Source organism: Vulpes lagopus, chromosome 3, assembly GCF_018345385.1.
Source record: "Vulpes lagopus strain Blue_001 chromosome 3, ASM1834538v1, whole genome shotgun sequence".
In the NCBI taxonomy this organism is placed as follows: domain Eukaryota; kingdom Metazoa; phylum Chordata; class Mammalia; order Carnivora; family Canidae; genus Vulpes; species Vulpes lagopus.
In genome coordinates this window covers 125980065-126004302 of record NC_054826.1, presented here as the reverse complement: position 1 = coordinate 126004302, position 24238 = coordinate 125980065, and the positions used below count along the sequence as shown (strand labels likewise).

At 47.5% G+C, this 24238-nt stretch overlaps 1 protein-coding gene across 2 annotated transcripts in view; it reads left to right on the top strand.

The window, feature by feature from the left end:
* The window catches only part of DNAJA3 (DnaJ heat shock protein family (Hsp40) member A3), a 36674-nt gene extending 15713 nt beyond the window's left edge, over nucleotides 1-20961 (top strand). The window contains exons 6-12 of one of the 2 annotated variants that reach the window (XM_041749808.1): nucleotides 8197-8344; nucleotides 9406-9470; nucleotides 10985-11113; nucleotides 11609-11724; nucleotides 13308-13405; nucleotides 18999-19114; nucleotides 19727-20961. In XM_041749808.1, the coding sequence (XP_041605742.1) occupies nucleotides 8197-8344; nucleotides 9406-9470; nucleotides 10985-11113; nucleotides 11609-11724; nucleotides 13308-13405; nucleotides 18999-19102 (660 nt within the window). In that variant the 3' untranslated portion in view covers nucleotides 19103-19114; nucleotides 19727-20961. The remainder of the gene's footprint in view (nucleotides 1-8196; nucleotides 8345-9405; nucleotides 9471-10984; nucleotides 11114-11608; nucleotides 11725-13307; nucleotides 13406-18998; nucleotides 19115-19726) is intronic. The other variant, XM_041749809.1, reaches the window with a different exon arrangement.
* Nucleotides 20962-24238: the final 3277 nt, after the last annotated feature.

The window sequence follows — 24238 nt, the reverse complement described above, 5'->3', positions numbered from 1 at the left end:
ATGTGTGCGTGCCTGTGTGTGTGCAAGCACGTGTGCATGCACACGTATATATCCCCATATCTGTACTTCTTTTCATATTATTCACATTATTATTCACATACACACCTATCCCTCCATCTGCCATTGCTCTGACAAACCAGTGAGTTCAACTTGATAATTCCACTTCCAGCCCAACACCACAAAGTTCGTCTAGTTTTCTGCCTTGAAACCTTTTTCTGATGAAGAGAAGTCTGGCTTTGATTATCTGCAGTATATTTACTCATTTGCTCAACCCTGTAACACAAAAAGTAGTTGCAGAATTGTCACTCAGACAACTGTGAAGAATAGTCCTAGTTACTGGAATTTGACATTTAAAAATCTTTTCATTTTTTCATTGAAGGTATATAGTTAAAATACTGTACTCCAGAGTTACTTGAGTCACTTGTTTCTCTTCCTCTTCACTATGATTATATCTCTATATATTTAGTTATAGTCAGGTTTTCATTGATTATGATTATATTCCATTAAGATGGATTCTTGTTCAAGGGAGCTGAGAAGTTCACTACCACCTACCTTTAAAATCACGGGATCCCTGGGTGGCACAGCGGTTTAGCTCCTGCCTTTGACCCAGGGCGCGATCCTGGAGACCCAGGATCGAATCCCATGTCGGGCTCCCGGTGCATGGAGCCTGCTTCTTCCTCTGCCTATGTCTCTGCCTCTCTCTCTCTCTCTCTCTGTGACTATCATAAATAAATAAAAATTTTTTAAAAAAGTAAAAAAATAAATAAATAAATAAAATCGGTCATTGTGGGCATCCAGGTGGCTCAGCGGTTTAGCGCCGCCTTCGGCCCAGGGTTGGATCCTGGAGACCCTGGATCGAGCTCCTAATCAGGCTCCCTGCATGGAGCCTGCTTCTCCCTCTGCCTGTGTCTCTGCCTCTCTCTCTCTCTCTCTCTCTCTCTCTCTCATTAATAAATAAAATCTTAAAAAAAAAATCGGTCATTGTGTGTGTATGCTAGTGTGGGACAGAAGTTGTCTTTGAGTACAGAAAAGTTGTTAAAAAGTAAAAGTCCCTGATAATCTCACCCACTCTACCAATTTTAAGTTTGTTTTTTTCCAGTTGTTGATTAGGAACATCATGTTGATTAGGAACATCATTTTGGCGAGGCACCTGGGTGGCTCAGTTAGTTGGGCATCCAACTCTTGATTTCATCTCAGGTCACAGGCGCAAGGTCCTGTGATTGAGCCCTACTTTGGGCTCCGTGCTCAGCAGGGAGTCTGCTTGAGATTCTCTCTCCCTCTGCTCCTCTCCCCACTCAAGCGTGCATGCACACAAGCTCTCTCTCTCTCTCTCTCCAAAATAAATAATTAAAAAAAGGAATGTCATTTTTGTTTCATGTTGGTTTTCAAATAGGTAATGTATGCAAACCATGAAAAAGTCAGTGGGTACAAATTGTAAATAGTGTGAAATAAGTGTCTCTCCCATTCTCAGCTGTTAACCTTTGTGTTTCCACTCCTCAGAAGCATCCCCTGTCCTCCTGTATGCATGCAGGCACACACACTTTTTTTTTATAAGTTTTTTTTTTTAATTTATTTATTCAGAGAGAGAGACTGAGAGGCAGAGACACAGACAGAGGGAGAAGCGGGCTCCATGCAGGGAGCCCGACGTGGGACTCGATCCTGGGTCTGCAGGATCAGACCCCGGGCCGCAGGCGGCGCTAAACTGCTGCGCCACTGGGGGGTGGGGGTGGGGGTGTGCTTTTTTTTTTTTTTTTTTTAATAGAATACGGAAAGTAGAATACAGTTAGCTCTGTTTGTACTTTAGTATTTTGTTTCTCCTTCCCAGTATATTTGGCAAACACTGTGTATACACAGCTGCCCTGGTCTGCATGGCTACAGCACTCCTTCAAAGATGTGCTGTCATTTACCTAGCCAGGCCCCCATTGACGTGCACTCAGAGTGCCCTCATCTTGTGCTGGTATAGACGCTGAGTACCTCTGCATGGCTTGATTTCTCATGTTTATTTTGCATTTGTCAAATGTGAGGGTAAACATCTTGAAGATTTGAGGGCCAGTTTTCCTTTATGTCTGTTCAGTCTTTTCCTTTTCACTGGCTAATTTATCTTATTCTGAGGCATTTGTGGAAGCTCTTTATGAATTGAGTAAGTTAGTCCTTCATCAGTGATTTGAATTGTGTTTTCTAATTTGTCATATGATTTTTTTTTGATAGAATACAAATTTTATATGCAACACATGGACTTTGGTATTACAGAATTTAACCTGTTTCTATAAACTATCATAGAGGTGTTACTCTGCTTATCTAAGAGAAAGTGTGTTGCACCAACAGACCCTTTTTTCCTATAGCATTGTTTTTACTGTTTTTACTATGTATTTTAACTTCCTTGCCCTTAAACAAAATAAACTTCTAAATTCCTATCCAAGAAAAGTCAACCCAAATTTCAGTTTAAACACTAGAAATAAGGTTCTGTGCAACATCCAGTCTTTTACCTGAATACTGTAACAAGGCTACAGTGTTGACCAAAATAAGACACAGGTTTCTCATTAAACTTTTGTTTTAATGGGTCTCAAAATTCTGTGACAGATTTTTGGTCAAGTTGTTTCCATTAAAAAGTACTGATTTTAAAAACTAATAACTTAAAACTGTCACACACGCACAAAAAAAAAAAAAAAAAAAAAAAAGGTCCACAAAACATTCTCCTTTCCTTCTGAAGGTTTTACAATGCATTGTTATCATTAACCAGTCTTTTACTATTAAGCTTAAATGGCCAATTGACACAAACAGTTCTGAGACCGTTCTTCCACCACTGATTAAGACTGGGGTGGCAGGTATTGGGGATAATATTCATTTAGCCTTCTGAGCTTTCTGGGCAGACTTGGTGACTTTGCCAGCTCCAGCTGCCTTCTTGTCCACTGCTTTGATGACACCCACAGCAACCGTCTGTCTCATGTCACGAACAGCAAAACGACCCAGAGGAGGATAGTCAGAGAAGCTCTCAACACACATAGGTTTGCCAGGAACCATATCAACAATGGCAGCATCCCCAGATTTCAAGAACTTGGGACCATCTTCCAGCTTCTTTCTAGAACGACGATCTATCTTTTCCTTCAGCTCAGCAAACTTGCAAGCAATGTGAGCTGTGTGACAATCCAGCACAGGTGCATATCCAGCACTGATTTGGCCTGGATGGTTCAGGATAATCACCTGAGCTGTGAAGCCAGTTGCTTCCATTGGTGGGTCATTTTTGCTGTCACCAGCCACGTTGCCACGACGAACATCTTTGACCGATACGTTCTTGACATTGAAGCCCACATTGTCCCCAGGAAGAGCCTCACTCAAAGCTTCATGGTGCATTTCAACAGACTTTACTTCAGTTGTAACATTGACTGGAGCAAAGGTGACCACCATACCAGGCTTAAGAACACCAGTCTCCACTCAACCCACTGGGACAGTACCAATACCACCAATTTTGTAGACGTCTTGGAGAGGCAGACGCAGGGGCTTATCAGTTGGACGAGTTGGTGGCAGAATGCAATCCAGGGCTTCAAGCAGTGTGGTTCCGCTGGCATTCCCATCTTTACAGGTGACTTTCCATCCCTTGAACCAAGGCATGTTAGCACTTGGCTCCAGCATGTTGTCACCATTCCAACCAGAAATTGGCACAAATGCTACTGTGTCGGGGTTGTAGCCAATTTTCTTAATGTAGGTGCTGACTTCCTTAACGATTTCCTCGTATCTCTTCTGGCTGTAGGGTGGTTCAGTGGAATCCATTTTGTTAACACCAACAATTAGTTGTTTTACACCCAGTGTGTAAGCCAGAAGGGCATGCTCACGGGTCTGCCCATTCTTGGAGATACCTGCTTCAAATTCACCAACACCAGCAGCAACAATCAGGACAGCACAGTCAGCCTGAGATGTGCCTGTAATCATGTTTTTGATAAAGTCTCTGTGTCCTGGGGCATCAATGATGGTCACATAATACTTGCTGGTCTCGAATTTCCACAGGGAGATATCAATGGTGATACCACGTTCACGTTCAGCTTTCAGTTTATTCAATACCCAGGCATACTTGAAGGAGCCTTTTCCCATCTCAGCAGCCTCCTTCTCAAATTTCTCGATAGTTCTTTTGTCGATCCCACCACATTTGTAGATCAGATGGCCAGTAGTGGTAGACTTGCCCGAATCTACGTGTCCAATGACGACGATGTTGATGTGAGTCTTCTCCTTTCCCATTTTGGTTTAGGTTTAGCGGTGGTTTTCACGATACCTGTGTTCTGGCGGCAAACCCGTTGCGAAAAAGTGTCATATGATTTTTTTTTTAAAGATTTTATTTATTCATGAGAGGCAGAGACATAGGCAGAGGGAGGAGAAGCAGTCTCCATGCAGGAGCTGGATGTGGGACTTGATCCCGGAACTCTGGGATCACATCCTGAGCCAAAGGCAGACACTGAACTACTCAGCCACCCAGGCGTCCCTTGTCATGATCTTTTAATGATTTTACTGGTATGTGTGTAATTTTCAACAGTTGAGGATCATACATGCAGTTTTTCCTCACTTTTCATGTATTGTATTTTTCCATGATTTTGAATATTTCTAAACATTATTTTTGATGGCCAGTTAAGAGTCCACTGATGAGTGTATCCAAAGTTTTACCTGCAAATACTCCTGTTGAGAAAAGGACCAGGGAACCCTGGGTGGCGCAGCGGTTTAGTGCCTGCCTTTGGCCCAGGGCGTGATCCTGGAGACCCGGGATCGAATCCCACGTCGGGCTCCCGGTGCATGGAGCCTGCTTCTCCCTCTGCCTGTGTCTCTGCCTCTCTCTCTCTGTGTGTGTGTGTGTGTGTGTGTGTGTGTGACTATCATAAAAAAAAAAGAGAGAGAGAGAGAGAGAAAAGGACCAGCTTGTAGCTCAGTGTGCGGTTGAACAGACAGTCCTCCAGAGGGCGCTCTTGGGGAATGCGTGCATTCCCGTGGCTACAGCGTTGGGAACTGAGTTCCTGCCACTGGTTTGTTTCTCTCCCACTTCTAAGATCCTTTCTCCAGTGCCCTGAATTGCTGTAACTTCTTTTAAAAAACTTTCTTCTGGGGGATCCCTGGGTGGTGCAGCGGTTTAGCGCCTGCCTTTGGCCCAGGGCGCGATCCTGGAGACCCGGGATCGAATCCCACGTCGGGCTCCCGGTGCATGGAGCCTGCTTCTCCCTCTGCCTGTGTCTCTGCCTCTCTCTCTCTCTCTCTCTGTGACTATCATAAATAAATAAAAAAAAAAAAAATTAAAAAAAAAATTCCAGATAGGTTTAAAAAAAAAAAAAAGAAACTTTCTTCTGAAGAGATTGAGATAAGGTAGAAAAGTGTATTTCTTCAAAACGTGATGTTTAAGACTAGGAAAAAATATTTGCAACACGTTTGTTAAAGGATTAGTATTCCTAATATGTAAAGAGCTCATTTAGAGTAATGGGGGAAAGACCAGCAGCTCTTCAGGAAAACTGGTGAACATCTCTCACCAGCAGTCAGAGAACTGCAAGTGGAAATAAGAATATGCCTTTGGCTTGCCCTCCAGAGTGACAGGCATTTCAAAGATGGGCACAGTCCGTGCCAGCGAACCTGTGGGACATGAGCGTGTACACACCCTGACAGTGGAAGTGGAAAGCACTCTTGCTTTTGGGAGTGGCAGTTGGAAGAGCTGTTAGGACCTCATGTGTGCATTTCTGTGGGGAGCTACCCTATAGATCACATTCATGACATAGCATGTGTACAGGGTGTCCCTTGCAGTCTCGTCTATAATAGTGAAGCGTCAGTGACCACCAGGAGTGAGTTGTCTGAAAAAATTGTGGTGCATCCAGGTAACGGGATGCCATACACTGGTGAGAAATGCTTTCTGAGATCATTTAATTATAAAAATCAAAACAAACGCTTTAGCACCATGTGTGTAGTGCTGCCTTGGGTGACTGAAAACTCGTAATGCATAAATAGATGGCTTACAATGTGTGTCCAGATAAAGTGGGATACACAAGGATATCACCATAGCCATGCCTCTAAGGTGGGCACTTGGAGCAACTAGGGGTCAGGAGTTGGGGGAAGACACTTAACTTTTCACTGTACCTCCTTTTTTTACTTTAGAATTTTGTACCATGTGCAAGTAAATACAACACATAAGTTCTTAAATATGATGCAATTTAAATTAAAAAATTTTAAATATAATAACTATTTGTCCCAGAAATTCTACCTTTGGGGATCTGTCTTAAAATTAAAGTAGAGGCATCAGACCTAGTGGGTGTATGTGTAGAGGTTTTTTTCTGTAGCATTGAAACATAAGTATTGTTTTTAAAGATTTTTATTTTTTGAGGGGGGGAGGGGAGAGTGCATATGCACAACAGCACCAGAGCAGGGAGGGGGAGAAGTAGATTCCCTGCTGATCAAGGAGCCCCACGCAGGGGGCAGCCCGGGTGGCTCAGCGGTTTAGCACCACCTTCAGCCCAGGGTGTGATCCTGGAGACCCCGGATCGAGTCCCATGTCAGGCTCCCTACATGGAGCCTGCTTCTTCCTCTGCCTGTGTCTGTGCTTCTCTCTGTGTGTGTGTCTCTCATGAATAAATAAAATCTTAAAAGGGGGGGGTGGGAAATCCCTGGGTGGCTCAGCGGTTAGCGCCTGCCTTTGGCCCAGGGCGTGATTCTGGAGACCCAGGATCGAGTCCCATGTCAGGCTCCCGGCATGGAGCCTGCTTCTCCCTCTTCCTGTGTCTCTGCTTCTCTCTCTCTCTCTCTCTTTCTCTCTCTCTCTCTATCATAAATAAATAAATCTTTAAAAAATAAAGGAAAAATAAAAAATAAAAAATAAAAAAAAAAAGGAGCCCCATGCAGGGCTCAAACCCAGAACCCAGGGATTATGACCTGAGCCAAGGGCAGATGCTTCACCAACTGAGCCACCCAAGTGCCCCCTGAAACATAAGTATTAAGATGGAAAAAGAAATCTATATATATATCTGCCTGAAGGAATGGTCATGATGTATCATTAAAATGAAAAGTTGGGGCAGCCCTGGTGGCTTAGTGGTTTAGCACGACCTTCAGCCCAGGGTGTGATCCTGGAGACCCGGATCGAGTCCCATATCAGGCTCCCTGCGTGGAGCCTGCTTCTTCCTCTACCTGTGCCTCTGCCTCTCTCTCTCTCTCTGTGTGTGTCTCCACGAATAAATAAATAAAATCTTAAAAAAAAAAAAAAGATGAAAAGTTGCAGAACACAATGTATAATATAGTCTCATAATGAAATTTCCACCTTGAAAGAAACCTTTTTTTGTGGAGACAGATCGAGTTGTAGAAAGTATCTCTCAAACTGAACTTGGGAGTCCAGGCAGGGAGAGATTAATGACATTTTCCTTATGTATTTCTGTCTTTTGATTTGCCACAACAAGCATGTATTTGATAATTTAAAAAAAAAAAAAACAGTGGAAAGACATTAGGTTAAACAAAAAAGTAACCAATTTTTCATTCATAGTGCCGTGTGAGGAGCTGGTGAGAGAGGCCACAACCCCTAACCACCTGCTGTGGGAGGGGCTGGGGGCTGGGAGGCTCCTGAAGGATGGGGGTGCACAGGGAAAGGGAGGAGCAGCATGAGCAGCACCAGTGCCAGCAAAGGGGGCTGTGTGCCTCCTTGCTCCCGGGGCACCAGTGCTGGGGGCCGGGGGCAGTGGGGAGGACCCTGGCCAGGTCATTGGTTAGCCCAGCCTGGCTCTTCCCATTTGGCCATGAGGGTACAGTGAGGTCCGTGCAGCTCCCCCCTTGGACAGGGCAGTAGTGACCTCGGAGACCAGATGGGCTGCTCTGGGTTCGGGGATTACACCCAGTTGTCACTCTCCTCTCTGTTTTCTCAGCTGTCACTATCACAATGAAGAGGGGCAGTACTCTTGTTAAGATGTATTTGCTCAGCTCCCGGGGGTTTCAGGAACCTCTGCAGAGAGGCACTATGTCATTTTCCAGGCATATACAGTCAGCTTGGTGATTTGGAGTTCAGAAGTCAGTGTGCTCCAGAAGAGCAGATTGACAGTCTGAGCCCCCGCCCCTGTACTCTCAGGTGGCGTGTTTTGTGCCTGTTCACACACAACATGAGTCTGATGAGCTGTTTCCCTGCTGTACGTTGTGCCACCAGAGGCTTGGCCATTAGTTTACCTGTATGCTTAAGGGTTTCATTTTTCTTCTCTTTATCAGGAAACCATAAATACAGGCCCTTTTGTGATGCGCTCCACATGTCGGAGATGTGGGGGTCGAGGCTCCATCATCACGTCCCCCTGCGTGGTGTGCAGAGGAGCAGGACAAGCCAAGCAGAAGAAGAAAGTGATGATACCCGTACCTGCCGGTTGGTCCTGGACTCTTCCACAAACCAGGGGCTGGGAGATCTGAGGCCCTGGTTTCCTTATCATTGGGCTCTTGTGGTTAAGGGCCTCAGCCCCCAACTGGAGGGGGTGCTAGGATCTCCTTGGATTTTCCTCTTTGCACTAGTTTTCCTTACAGTCTACCCTTGCATGCCACATTGGGCAGAAATGACCTGGCATGCCTCCCCTGCTTCTTTGTGGTGCTCCTCCACCTTCAATGGACGAGGCCAGCATCGTTCCCCGTTGCCAGCCCAGTCTGCACCCCACTCCTCCTCCTGGCCCCGACGGCAGCCTGTGACTGCTCTCCCCAGCTGGCTTTCTCCATGGATGGAGCCTGCTTCTTCCTCTGCCTGTGGGCAGAGGTAATCACGTCACTCACCCTGAACGTCATGTGGTGACTCCTGGCGCAAAGAAATGCCTCCAGTCTCAGCCCCAGCTGGCGTCTTCAGCTTCCCTTCTTGTTAGTCTCCCCTGGTTGCCTTCCTGACTTTGATGTGGCTCCTTGAACAGGCTGTAATGCCTTCCAGGACAGAGCCTTGGCATATGCCACTCCGTGTCTGAAGCTCGCTTTCCACCTTCTTTTCAGAGGCTGACCTCTCAGAGCTCCCAGCTCGAGTGTCACAGGGCAGCCGTAGAACATCTGTGTCCTTTCCTTCTGAGAATGTGTCCCTCTTCGCAATGATGTGTTTGTTAGTGTAATTATTTGGTCAATAACTGTCTCTTCTACCAGACTCTGAACTCCCCAAGAGACTACAAGGACTGGTAGGAGCAGGGGTCCAGGAAATTTGGGTAAATGAATAGAACGTGCTTTTGTTTGGTTATCAGTTACTGTATTTGCACCTTGGAAGGGTTATACTTATTGGATGTGCTGTGGATAATTGTGTAGCTCATTAACAGGCATGAGTAAAAAAACAAAAACAAAAAAAACAAAACAAAACAGGCATGAGTAAGGAAGTCAGTGGTTTGTATATGGATCTAGAGCAGAAAATTCTTTGGGAGGTCCCGAAATAATTCTCCCCTTTTGAACTTTTGTTCTTCCTTCTAGGAGTCGAGGATGGGCAGACTGTACGGATGCCTGTAGGAAAAAGGGAAATTTTCATCACATTCAGGGTAGGTGCTGTGCTTGTACAGCCTCTCTGCGGCCCTTGCCTTCCGGGAGGGGATATGGCTCAGTCTTCTCGTTGGACAGAAGTTGGCACTTCATGGGAGCCTGTCTGGCCATCTGTTTCTAAGGGCAACAGTGGCCAACTCTGTAGGGTTGTTAAACACCTGTCACGTTAAACCTTTGTGCTGGATTTGGACAGAACAAAGTTCCCACGAAAATATAGAACACCTCTCCTCGTGTTTTTAATTTACATATTGAATTGTTTGTGGGGATAGCAAGTGCCAGAGGTACAGTTTTATATACTGTGTGCAGGGACAGACTAGTTTACTGATATGGGGGGATTGTGAGGGAGGGAGTGCCCTTTGCCTGCAGCCCCTCCAGGTACATTCCCTAAGGAGAAAGTCACACAGGCGCAGCAAGCGGAAATCACAGGCTGCAAGCAAGATACCTTCACTCATAATAGCAAGACTCTGACAGAAGCCTGCTGCCCTGGGAGAAGAGCATAGCTGAGTGAACCACATGATGGCCAGAGTGCCTCAGAGCAGTCAGAGGAAGAAACCAGAGCCACATGTGTCAGCATGACACATTTCGAGACTCCTCAGTTGCCAGTGAGGGAAAGAAAGCAGATTGCAAGCAGATGCAGGGAGGAAGCCTGTCTGTACACAGCTTACATATGAGATGGTGTTACGTGTTATTTGAGGACACGTGTGTATACGTGGGAATGGTAACTACTGCATCCAGCATGGCAGTCACTGGAGGAGCCGGGACCCTTCACCATGTCCTGATGTCTTGTTACCTCAGCTGGGTTGTGGGCACTGAGTGTGTGTGTGTGATGTTATTTGCCTGGTTACGTGTATGTGAAATATCGCATAATGTAAACAAAAATAAAAATACTGTAAAGTGTGAATTGCTAGACCAGGGGATCAAAACAAAGGCAGCCTGCTAGAAGCCAGGCTTTATGATGGGCTCAGTAGGGGCTCCAGACCCCACCCCCAAGTGATAATAGACAAGAACGCAAGGAGAGGACATCACTGCAAGGCAGGGAGTGTCTTTGAAACCCAAAGGGTAGATCATTCCAGCATTGCCTGGCTGTCTTGAGGGAGTTTGTACCAAATATATGTTTGGAAAATAAACTGTTTGCCTTTGTAGAAGTACTAGTCTGTTTCTTTAAACCTTCCAGTAGAGTAAGATTTTTGTTGTTAATGTTCAAAAAGCCGATTTTACTTTTTTTGTCAGTTGGAAGGCTTGATCTGAGACTGACACTCTTGCATCGCAGTATAGAAATGGATCTGTGATAGATCCATTACAGTATAGAAATGATGTGTAATTGTTGGAGCCGGGGTCCTGTCCTACTTCTTTAGTCAGAATACATTCTCTCCCTCGGTACTATGCTCTTCACACAGAAGCAGTGTAACCATGATGCATGCCAGGGCCTGTGCCCAGGCTGCTGAGATGTGGGACTGTTGTCCAGTCTCAGGACTTCTCTGTGCATAACTGTATCTCTCTTGCTTGGCCCTAGGTGCAGAAAAGCCCTGTGTTCCGGAGGGACGGTGCAGACATCCACTCTGACCTCTTTATTTCCATAGCTCAGGCTATTCTTGGAGGGACAGCCAGAGCGCAGGGCTTGTACGAGACAATTAACGTGACGGTAAGAGGGCAAGGATATCTTTGCCAGTCTTGCACTTCATTGCTCTCTTTTTTCTGAAATGGGGCTGAGAAGTGGCCAGAAACTTTGAACAAGCAGCATGTTGGGGACTCAGTAAGGTCTGGGGGAGGTAGGAAGAAGGTCAGGCCATTCCTTGGGTTCACACCACAGACTGGGCCTTGACTGTGGAATTGCTAGGGAAGGCAATTCTGGGTCGTGTCAACTCCTGTGGGCACCAGGCAGTGTGCGCCTGTCCCTGTCTTGGCTTTGCCTCCTCCCAGTTCTTGCTCTTCATGCTCCCTTTCTCTTCCTTGTGGGCTCACCTCCCCAAACTGCCCACAAGTCCCCTTCACAGGCTCTGCTTTAGGTGGACTTGGGTTTAGCCGGTTTGTATAGAAACCTGAATGGCAGTTTTTGCCTAGGAGTAAGTGTGTAGTGAAATGTTTCCATTTGAGCAACTGGAGACCAAGGCAAACCACAGATTTCCTTTCTTTATAGATACCCCCTGGGATTCAGTCAGACCAGAAGATTCGGATGAGTGGGAAGGGCATCCCTCGGATTAACAGTTACGGCTATGGAGATCACTACATTCACATCAAGATAAGAGTTCCAAAGTGCGTGCCCACATAGCCATGGTGAGGTCCGCCCGATCTCCGCACCTTCCCCACTCAGCAGGACCCAGTTGAGGGCTTTTTTACCTGCCAGGCCCTGTGCTGAGCCCCCTGGCCTGGGCCTGCTGTCTGCTGCTGTGAGCACTGAGGCTTGTGCACGCTTGTGGTACTTCCTCCCTCTAGTCAGGTGTGTCCTGCCAAGTGCCCCCTTGCAGAGCAGGCGTAATAAAAAGTCAATCTCGTTAACTGCTAGGAAATGGAGTAATACGTATAGGTACACGTAGCTGTAGCCGCTGCTGTTGATGTTGTTATTTCTGCTCTCAAGGCACTAGGGCTCTGCTGGGAGAGACAGATCTGTGACTGAATCATGGCACATGATGTCTGTGTCATCTGGGAGAAAGGTCCGAGCGGAGTGCTGTGCGTCCGACCCTACTGGGCAGGACCGGCTTTCCAACACTCCGTTTAGTTAACTTCCTACATAGGATGTTTGTAAGAGCCCCTCCCCCCTTTAAAGTAAACTATTTAGTATTTATGAAAGCTGTTTATTTTTTTTTTAATTTTTATTTATTTATGATAGTCACACACAGAGAGAGAGATAGAGAGGCAGAGACACAGGCAGAGGGAGAAGCAAGCTCCATGCACCGGGAGCCCGACGTGGGATTCGATCCCAGGTCTCCAGGATCGTGCCCTGGGCCAAAGGCAGGCGCCAAACCGCTGCGCCACCCAGGGATCCCATGAAAGCTGTTTAAAAACAACTTAGGGTAGGGTGCCTGGATGGCACAGTCAGTGAAGCATCTGCCTTTGACTCTGGTCATGATCCCAGGGTCCTGGGATTGAGCCCTGTGTCAGGTTCTCTGCTCAGTGGGGAGCCTGTTTCTCCCTCTCCCTCTCAGCTGCCCCTGCTTGTGCTCTCTCGCTGTCAAATAAAGTCTTTAAAAAACAAAAAAACTTAGTGTATTTTAGGAACTTTTCTTCTTTCCTAACATTGTGTTAGTTTTCAGGTGTACAAAAATGATTCAGTAGTCTGATAGATTATATGGTACTCACCTTGATGAGCATAGTTTCCATTTTCTTTTTCTTAAGATTTTATTTATTTGAGAGAGAGTGAGCATGAGGAAGGAAGGGCAGAGGGAGAAGCAGGCTCCCTGCTGAGCAGGGATCCTGACTTGGGGCTCAATCTCAGGACTCTGGGATCATGACTTGAGCCAAAGGCAGACGCTTAACTGACTGAGCCACCTAGGCATCCCAGTTTCCATTTTCTTGATTGAAACTTTGAGGATAGGGATACCTGGGTGGCTCAGTGGTTGAGTGTCTGCCTTCTGCTCAGGGGTGATCCTGGAGTTTCGGGATCAAGTCCCACGTCAGGCTTCCTGCGAGGAGCCTGCCTGTGTCTCTCATGAATAAATACATAAAATCTTAAGGAAAAAAAAAAAAGAAAAGAAACTGTGAGAGTATGGCTCTTAGTCTCAGGGTGTATGTGCCTGCCAAGTCAGGGGCCCCACATTTCCCACATACTGATAGACGAAATGGCCAAGCCCATCGTTTAAAGCGCTGCCTTGAAACACTCAACTGTGTTTGGTCCACAGGAGACTGACAAGCCGGCAGCAGAGCCTGATCCTAAGCTATGCCGAGGATGAGACCGATGTGGAGGGGACGGTGAATGGTGTCACCAACACAAGCACGGGTAAGATGACATGCTGGCATGTAGAAGTCCTCTCAGTCCTTGGAGGACGCACAGTTCAGAAACATGTTGGGGTTTCCACATGGTGGGGAGCGTGGTAGAAAGATGGGACCTGTGAGCTAGGAAGAGCTGAATGCCAACCGCTCCAGAGTAAAGCCGCCCTAATTTACTGTGTGTGTGCTGAGGTCAGGAGGTCAGAGAGCACTAGCACGCCTCCAGCCAGAGAGCAGGTATATGTCTCCAAGAGCTGCTCTTAGAGTTCGAGTTCTATCCATGGTTCTGCCACCTGCCTTGTGACCTTGGGTACATCCTGGTAAGACACTCATTGTAGCAGCTTAAGGAGAAGATGGATCTGTAGGCTTTCTGCAGTCCTGACCCAGAATGCCTCATTGAGACCTCAGAGCATGTTGTAAACAGTATAAAAAGCCTATCACATGATCATAGATCTGCCTGTGTTCAGCAGGTCTGACTCTGAATTTGTTTGGCCATGAGCAAATGCCTCATTCACCCAGATCTCCAGTGCCATGCTCTATCTGGGAGTGTATTTACATATTAGTGATTTGATTTCAAAATGCCAGCAGGCAGGAGCTTTGGTGATGGACACCATGGCCGTGGCACCTCTTCCTGTGGGAGGTGGGGGTGCACTGCAGAAGAGATGCTGGTCCGTTGTTGGTCAGGCTCCTGCTCGAGTGGGGACAGGCTGTGTGGATGCACTGGCTTCAGCTGCCCATGCTTCCTCCTCGTTGCCTTGTTGTGTTTTTGTTTGGGTCCCATGTCCTCAGAGCGTGAATGGTCAGTTGGAGCAGGTGGTAGGAGTTTCCCAGTGAGGTAGAGGGCTTGGTCTGGGAGCCCAGGTTTGGCGATCCCAGCGATAACAGCCTCTGCATAGAATTTGTTGAGCTGCGTGGAGTCCAGAGACTAAGTCCACTGTGTAAATGCAGCTACCACAAATCCTGTCTGTAGCCTGACCAAACGTGGAATGGTTTGGTGCCTGGACTTTTATATTCTTGAACTAAAACCAAGTGGGAATAGCTCTTTCATGTAATTCCACTTGTGCTCCACTACCGTCTTCCTGGACTGCAAATGTTCCAAGTTACCTAGCATGGGAGATTTGCTTTACAGACACTCTAGCTTTCCTCCTCTCCCCACGTACAGAGGAGCTTGACATCTGCCTGAGTGAGCTCACGGAGGTGACGTAGGTCTCGTTCACTATATTAGAACACTGGTGTTTTTGTAAACTCCTTTCTGGTAGTTTAAATTGAGAGTTGTCCTTCTGACCCTTGTGATTTTCTCGGTTCTTTGTCCTGGTAGCTAGTTCCCTTTCCTTTTGTTCAGCCAGAATTTATTGGGAACCTCTTGTGTGTCAGACACTTTGCTACTTCTTCCTTTTAAATTTCTGTTGACATAATTTTGCTGAGTGTAGCTTAACTTTAATATATGCATTGAATACATTTCTGAAAGTTGTTTATACGGTAAAGTAGGTATGCCAAATTATTTTTCCTTTCCCACTCACTTTCATTGTTATTTCAGAGTTGTATTCCAGTGGGAAAATTGCCTCCCATCCATAAATTTTTATTTATTTTTGTTTATTTTTATTTTTAAAAGTATTTTGTTTATTCATTTGGGACAGAGAAAAAGAGCGAGTGCATGCACAAGCGCAGCGGGCGGGGGGGGGCGCGGGGGGTTGCTGACAAGAGTCATCACAGATACAATTCCTGGGCGTCTTTGCTTTCCTTAGGGGAAGGGGCACCTGGAAGGCATTTGGGATAGATACAATTACACAGGAAACTGACCTGAAGTTTTGGGGGGATTCGATGTCTCTTGCTTATTTTTGGTCCCTGATGCAGCTGGTGAAAACCTTAATGGCTGACCCTAGCTTATCTCCCAGGCTGTGATCTAGAAAGTCCAGAAAGACACAGTGTGCTTAGGGACTCTCAGTGCTTAGGGCTAAGCAGCAAGACATGGGGAATCAGGGCACTCTGAAGCTACTGCGGGACTTTTTGAGTTAAAAGCAGAGTGGTTCATTGTTTGTGTTTCTGGGTCATCGTTAGTTCTTGGTGACAACACACATACATCCATTTAACTGTAGGGGTAGAAACCAGTTCCGGAGCTCAGTATTTGGGGATCCCGCTCAGTATTTGGGGATCCCACCTGCTGTTTGTCTTCTCTGGTGTAGTTGATGGTGTTGACCTTTACAGAGGGTGGAGGCAGAAGAAGATGAAGGGAAAGACATTTTAATATAACAAGAGGTACTCTGCTGACTCAGCTTGTGTGTGTAGACAGGGAGTCAGGCTGGGAGTATAGACCTGCACCTCCACCTGTAGGGCGACCTGGTCCTCAGAAATCAGATCCTGGAGTCCTGTTGGCCTCTGTTTCTTCAAAACATAAGTTCATTTAGTGTCCGTCATGTGTTAAGAGGTGCCGTGCAGAGACAAGGCCCCTGCCTTCATCTGCTTACAGATAACGGGAGAAGATGGCAAGCACTGAACTCTAGATACATGCCAGACCCTCCTCATAACACTAGGAGTTTGTGCCCATGGAGAAAACACTTTGGCCCAAAAACATGGCACATATTCATGGGATGAGTATTACCTATTATTCTTCTCCTGACATCACCTTACAAACAGCCATCAGGCAGTTCCGACTTGGAATCCCTCTGCACTAAGCTGACATGTTTCTTCTCTGAATCCCTCAGCACCTCGTATAGCACCTGGTGCAAGGCTGGCTCACAGTAAAGGTTGGCTGAGTTTTTTTGAATTCATTTTCCTAACCATCGGATGGGAGATGCTTTGAGAGGGATGGGAGTTGTAGGTCTGTCTCAGGAAAGAGACCTATGGCCTCGGGTTTGGCCTCTGTGTGTGTCGGCTGAGCAGCCATCTGGCTATGGTCACTTCTGAAGGTGTAGACTTGGAAATGCTTGTATAGTGCCCATTCGGCCGGAGTGGGCTTCTCCCACGGGCATTTCCTCTCTATTCTGAAGGCAAAACTCACATACTGGCTGTGTTTGAAGAAGCTTTGGAAGCAAAGTGTCCATGTTTGTATCCCATCCTAAAACCTAAATGCACCTGAATGTCCCTCCTCCTGCCCCGGGCAAGAAAAGCAGCGTATTGATAGACTTTGTCATCTTTGTGCATAGTTTATTCCTGACATTTGGTTCAGAATTTTATTTTTTATTTTTTTTAATTAAATTTTTTTTTAAAGATTTATTTATGTGTTTATTCATGGAGACAGAATGAGAGAGAGAGGCAGAGAACACAGGCAGAGGGAGAAGCAGGCTCCATGCTGGGAGCCCGACGTGGGACTCGATCCCGGGTCTCCGGGATCATGCCCTGGACGGAAGGCGGCGCTAAACCAATGAGCCACCTGGGCTGCCCTGGTTCAGAATTTTAAATTCAGTGCTTATATCCTTTGATACCCCTGCCAGTAAACCTTATTCCTGAGGGAGACCGTAGTCCTTTTATCCAAATTTAAAATAGAGTCAAGGGGACACCTGGGTGGCTCAGTGGTTGACTGCCTGCCTTTGGCCCAGGGCATGATTCTGGAGTCCCAGGATCGAGTGCTGCATCGGGCTCCCTCCATGGAGCCTGTTTCTCCCTCTGCCTGTGTCTTTGCCTCTGTGTGTGTGTGTGTGTGTCTCTCATGAATAAATAAATAAATAAAAGCTTTAAAAAATAAAATAAAATAGAGATGAGGTGGTGTTCCTGGTAGTAGGGGGTGAGAATTTCTAGGTGTGTCTGTGTTTTGTAGTTTTATTTTTTTGTTGTGAACCATGAACCAGTTAATGAGGTACTTATTCTGGGGACTTTGGCCACCTTAGCTCAAATACCTGTCGCCCTGGTGCATAACTGCTTCCTGCCTTCTAGGTGATGAAGACAGCAGAGTTGGGGGAGGAGGGTGACAGCAATCCAAATGTTTCTGTGCTCTATCATGACTGGTAGCTAACAGCATGTGTTCTGATGTCTGCTGATACAGGGCCCCTCTCTGCTGTTGTTATCTGTAAAGCCTTATGTAAATCACTTCCCCTCCCCAGGCCTCAGCAGTAGCATCTGTAAGTTGGGAATGATAATTGCACCATCATAGGGTGATCATGTAGGGAAGGCATCTGACACGGTACTTGGCAGAAGCTCCATCAGCTCTAACTCATAATGACGGTGCACACATGCAAAGGTTTGTTATCCTGAACAAGAACATGATGAAATTCAGCATTTGTGCTCTCCTTTGTGTCTGAGAAGGCCTGTGAGTGAAGGGAAATTTCTGGTTTATGGGTTGCTATGGAGGGTCTTTGTTACTTAAGTCTTTATGTAAGAACGGGATGTGAAGGACTAAGGGAAGGCACACATGGCCTTGTCATCTATGGAAGTGGGCACCTTTGCTATGGTGATTGTGCAGTGCCCAGGTCCTTCACTGGGGAGCCCTGGGAGTCGGGGATCAACCTGGGTATCTTGGCTTTGGTCATTGCTCAGACCTTGGTTAGCACATCTTGTTTGGGCCCACTGCTCGCTCTCTGAAGACATTCTGGAGCTTTGAGGCCATGCCAGGTCCACAGGACTACCAAGGGGGCTGAACCTGGGATGACTTCACCCACCCCTGTTCGGGGTCTGGTACCCAGAGCTTTGGCCTCTTACTGACTGAGATCTTGGGGACCATGACCATTATTACTGTGCTATGTGCTGTACTTTGCATATGCATCCTAGCATGTTAACAACGTGCCCTGCAATTTAAAATACTGAGTACTGGTGTGTAGTCTAGCTCGTGGCAGAAGCTTGTCCAGCCTCCCTAGTGTTTGGCAGATCTTGAAAAGGATGTGTTTATACAACAGACTTGATCTCCATAGTCTTTGCCTGGAGAGCAGCTTCCCTTTGTCTAGAGCATCTGGGCTCAGATGGTCTTGATGTGGAGGCTGCCCACTGACATCCAGGGTCCCCCACTATCATTGTTACAGGTTAGAAGAAGCGCACATGACATGGGATTCCACAAGGTGGCGAGTCCCCTCCCTGAATATCCCAGAGATGTTAAGTGCACACGTATGGAGCATGGAAGCTGATTAGTTGGTCTTGGCATGTGTTCTTCACCTTCTTACAGTCATTAAGAGCTTGGGTTCTGGACCCGTCTCTTTGGGTTTGAACTCTGTTCTCCCTCCCACCTACCAGCTGTGTAACCTTAGGCAAACTACCTAACATCTCTGCATTTGTGTTTTGTGTTTTTTACTTTTTTAATCTGTGAAATATACTGGTAAAGGATTGAATGAACTACCGTGAAATCTGTGTGGCTTGGCCTGGAAGGCATCTGGCACTTGGCAGTTGTGACAGTTATTACAATAGAGATAGCTGGTCATCGTCCCTCTCTCTGTCTTGTTGCCCTGTTGTGGACCAGTGACTCGAGGAGCAGTTGGGACACTATAGCACCGAGTGGCCTGTTTGCATTCAGTCACAGGCCTGAAGCCAGCCTGGGAGTGGTCCCTTCCCTCTCAGGGTGGTGCTTGGTGGCTTCTGGAGCCACCAGCCTCTGGTTGGCCAGGTGTGGGGAGGTGGGGCCAGGGATGGGACTCCTGGAGGTGGCGCCCTTGACCCCAGTTCTTTCTGCTGTTTGTGCCCAGGTGGCAGGACCATGGATAGCTCCGCAAGAGGCAAGGCTAGGCCTGAGGCTGGGGAGGACAAGGAGGGATTCCTTTCCAAACTTAAGAAAATGTTTACCTCCTGATACCCAGCCGAGGTAGGAAAACCCTAAGGTTTCTTCCCCTTTGCTTCCTGGTGAACTAATCCCTGTTTTCCCTCATTTTAACCAACATTGTACCCCTCGCCCCCTACTCCCAGGCTTGGAAGAGGTGCCAGTCTGGGTGTGGCGCTTCTGGCTCCACTCAGGACCAGGCCTCCCGGTCCGTGCAGATGCCTGCCTCAGGGCAAGGTGGCAGCGTCAGCCGGCAGTGCTGGGCCCAACCAAACCGCCTTCTGTCCACTTCCTAGAGAGCTTACACAGGGAGCTGCCTCACAGCCCTCCTTCCACCAGCTTCCAGGGGACTGCGGCCAACAGTGGCGGGAACCAGGCTACTCATGGTCATAGAGGGCGAGTCGTAGCAGAGCCAGGCCTAGAACTCAGAGCACCCCAATCTCCTAACTCATGGCCTGCCTGGGAGGCTTAGGGTCACCTCAGGGCTACTGGGAGTCACACTTACTCACTGTGGTGTTGGACTGGTTTTTACTTGTTCTGGTCCCTGGTGACTGGGACCCCTGATGCAGCTTCTTCCCAGGGATGACAGAGGCTCACCCACAGGGCGTCTTCATCCTGGGATGGTAGTGAAACATAACCACTTGTGTCTTGGCTCAGGAAAACGGTCCACTGGAAACTAGGCTGGGAGCAGCAGCCCCTCCTCATGGCCAGGGCACCGGAAGGATTCCAGAACAGCAGCACTGAGCCCCTGCCTGCAGAGGCCCTGGACTGCCTTGGCAACAGCGAAACCATGTGACAACACACCTCCCCACGGAGTGGTCATGGGGGACAGCCCCTGGCAGTACGGTGTGGCGCACAGGAGGGGTGGTGGAAGCTTCCTGTCTGTGGGTAGGTACCTGGGCCTCTTCTGGCTCAGGCAGAGTAAAACAACTGGACACTTCTTGCAGAGCTAAAACTCTAATTTGGACTCAAGTATGGAGATCTTAGTTAAAGAATTAAAGGCCATGCTTACAGCTTAAAAATGAAGCCTTAAGCTACATTGAGTCATGAAGTGATTAATTTCCCTCTCAGCAAACCTCCGGGAGGTTCTGGAATATTCGCCTTCCCTGCCAGGTTGTCTTTTTGAGGAACCTGGGGCCTGCACGCCCCATTGCATCATCCATCCCTCAGCAGGGATACCCTCTCCTCTTCCTGGAGGTTAATTCCCAAAGATCCCAAGCAGCTGAGACATCGGCATCTTGGGGGCTGCGGAGGCATGTACTAAGGGCCTTCCTGGAGATGCCATTCCTGCCCATGTGGGCCATGATCCTTATCAGGACGGATGGTCCTTGCTTCTACCCTGTATGGAGTGGCTTCTCGTTCCTGACGGTTGAGTTCTGTTGTTCTAAGCCAGGCATTGAATGGGGCTCCTTCCTTTCTGCTGGACCACAGGTGGTCACAGCTGCAGCCTGGGCCCAGCAGGCTACGAGCCTGTTAACCCAGAGCCCTACCCCCTCTGCCTGCCAGGGGCTTGGTTCTCACCACCCACCCTGTTGACCTCTGTTTTCAGAAGTGTGTGTAAATTATTCACTGCTGAGAATCATTGTCTTTTGTATAAATGTTTGTTCAGAAAAGGAAAGCACAGTCTGAACAGTTGAAAGGTCCACCGTCCAGCCAGAGCAAAACACACTGTCCCCCCAGCCTCAGCTTGTAGGATGTGCGGGCTCCATGTGTTTCCAGATCCTTCCACTGTGGTAAGACAGGCTAATGGAGAAAACTTAGGAATGGTTTCCTTTTTGTTTCCCTTCATAATTTACTAAAATAAAGCATCTATAACTGTCTGATCTAAGAATGTAAAATGATTCCATATTGATGTAAATAAGATTACTGCAAAAAGATATTTAAAGCATAAATTGTGGTCATTTTTTTCTTTGAAATTTCAGAGTTCAAACCACTTTCTACAGGGGACTTAGCAGTGGAGTTGCTGGTGTTCATCCATAGACAAGGCTGTCCCACATCACTGTTGGCCTTCCTGGGGCTGGCTGGAGACTTGGCTGGCCTTGTCCAGAGTCCTACCAGCCCTGGAGCACGTGCACACGGGTGGCTGGGTGGTGCTCTGACAAGCCCAGATCCTAGAGCAGGGAGTATTTGGGCGGGGGTGAGCATTAACATTTTAGCTCATTGTAGTTTAACTAGTCAGGGCTCCTAGCTGAAGGCTGTCTCACAAAAGCCCCCTTGGCACAGCAGGAGGGGCCCTGAGCAAAAAGGTCAGACTCATCCCCAGGCTCTGGGCTGAGCAGTGAGCTGTGGAAGCATTTCCTGGGTTGGGCAAAGAGGTTGGGAAGAGCTGGTGGGCACAGAGAGGCTCCATGGTAACTTTCTACGGGTTTCAGATACTGGTTTACCAGAAGGAGCCGGGCACTGTCCCAGATCCCAGGTACAGCAAGAAGCTGGGCAGTGTCTCATGACAGCTGAAGTTTTCTTCCTGGAGAAGTCAAGTCCTTTTCCTGTTCTGTCTTTTAAAAGCAGAAGTGTAGAGGAAGACCTTGAAAGAGAAATGTGGTTTTCTTGCTAGTGAGACACAGTTACTGCAGTACCGGGCATCCTGCCCTTGGTGGTCTGAAGGTGGCAGTGCAACAACCTAGAAATCAAGTCCCACTCAAGGCTTGGATTTGGCTTCGTGGCTCTGGAGGCATTTGTCACCAGACTTTGCAACCTCTGAGTTGAGGCTGGAGCATGAGATGAGGCATTCAAAAATATAGAAAAGTAACTCAGCCCCTGAGCCTTGGGGACTGAGGAGTGGAAAGGTAGGTGGGTAGGAAAGGCACAGTCACGTGTGGGTGAGGCTGACCTGGGCAGCAGAGTGTGGCTCCATCCCACTGGCAGGTCTCTGCTCCGGTTTGTTTTCCACCTGAGCTGTTCTCCTGAGCCTTCTGGGTTTAGATGGACTTGAGTGCTTCCTTCCCCACCCCACCTCAGAGATGACAATCCTTTCCACTCCCCCAAGCTTCTTGGCTACCCAAGTGTCTAGAGATTGCCCCGCCCTCGCTTTGCTTTCTTCCTCACTGGGGCCTGTTGCTGAAATATGTGGACACTTGTAGTAACTCTTGCACAAGGGGTGTTTTAGCACTAGGAAAGCTGTATTTTGTACCTTTTATTTATTTTTAAAAGATTTTAGGGGTAGCCCTGATAGCTCCGCCCCGCCTTCAGCCCAGGGTGTGAACCTGGAGACCCAAGATCGAGTCTCGCGTCGGGTTCCCTGCATGGAGCCTGCTTCTCCCTCTGCCTGTGCCTGTGTCTCTTTCTCTCTGTGTCTCTCATGAATAAATAAATAAAATCTTTAAAAAAAAAAAAAAGATTTTAAGTAATCACTACAGCCATAGTGAGGCTTGAACTCAAAACCCTGAGATCAAGAGTTGCACATTCTACCAACTGAGGCAGCCAGGTGCCCTATATCTTTCAGCCAGAAGTTATGATCCTCGTGAAGGGTCACAGGTGAGCCAGCAGCAACTTTACATAAAGCCAAGGGGCCCTGACCTGCTTCCCCAGCGCCCAGGAGACAGTAGGGAGTGGTGGAGGCTGGCTGCCCTATCTGAAAGGGATGATCACTCTTCAGCTCCACCTAAGGGGGCCATGAAAGTATGTAATTTAGTGGATTTTAGTTCAACATTATACATCCATCCCCATAATTTTAGAATCTTTTCATCACCCTGAAATCACATTCCTTAGCAGCCCTTACTCCCCCAGACCTTGGCGGCCACGAATCTGCTTCCTGCCTCTACGATCCACCTATTCATATAAATGGACTCGTACAGTATGTGATCTCTTCTGGTTCCTCCTGGTTTCACTAATGTCTCAAGGTTCATCTGCCTTGTAGCATGAATCAGTACTTACTCATTTTTATGGCTGAGTAGATTCCATTCCGTGGATAGACCACCTTTGTTTTTGTCATTCCCTGATAGGCATTTGGGTAATTTTGTCTTTGGCTGTAGTAGTGCTATGAAATGAAAGCTGACTCATCTCAAAATGTTGGCAGCTGTATAAGGTACTTAGGAGTAGTCAAGCTCCTAGAGACGAAGTAGATTAGTTCGTGCAGGGAGGGTGGGGGAGAGGAAATGGGAAGTTAGTTTCATTGGGAGAGTTGCAGTCTGGGAAGATGAGAAAGTTCTGGAGAAGGATGGTGGTGAGGGCTGCATAACAACATGAACATAATTAATGCCTCTGTACCCTTAAACATGATTAAAAGGGTAAACTTTATATTTTACCACAGGAAAGTGAGAAATGTTGGCAGCTAACTCATGTCTTTTCAGGCACCAAATTTCACAAAATCAGGCACACGTGGCACCTGCCCAGCTGGGCCACCTCCACCAGCAGGATGTTGTGGTGCTGAACCAGACTCCCCAGCACCGTGTGTGGCGTGACCCACATGTGCTTCCTTCCTGCAGTGATGCACAGGCAAGGTACCTCAACCTGAATGTCCAGGGTGCGGGGAAGGCCAGTTCCTGTCCAGCCACATCTGGTTGTTGCCAAGAGACATGGGAAGAGAGTAGACTTGAGACTGTTCTAGGTCAGAGAGTTGAAAATACTAAGATTTTTGGACGCCTGGGTGGCTCAGCGGTTAGCATCTACCTTCGGCTCACAGCGTGATTCCCGGTTCAGGGATCGAGTCCCACATTGGGCTCCCTGTGGGGGAGCCTGCTTCTCCCTCCCTCTGCCTGCGTCTCTGCCTCTGTATCTCTCATGAATAAATAAAATCTTAAAAAATAATAAAATACTAGACTTTTTTTTAAAAAGATTTTATTTATTCATATGAGAGAGAGAGGCAGAGACGCAGGCAGAGGGAGAAGCAGGCTCCATGCAGGGAGCCTGACCCAGGACTCGATTCCGGGTCTCCAGGATCAGCCCTGGGCTGAAGGCGGCGCTAAACCGCTGAGCCACCCAGGCTGCCCAAAATACTAGACTTTTTAATTTTTTTTTTAATACTAGACTTTTAAAAAACATTTTTATTTATTTGAGAGCAGGAGGAGCAGAGGGAGAGGGGAACCAGGCGTCCCACTGAGCAGGAAGCCCCATATGGGGCTCAATCCCAGTAACCTGGGATCATGACCTGAGCTGAAGGCCAACTCTCAACCAACTGAGCCACCCAGGAGCCCCTAAAATACTAGGATTACTTTTTAATAGACTTTACTT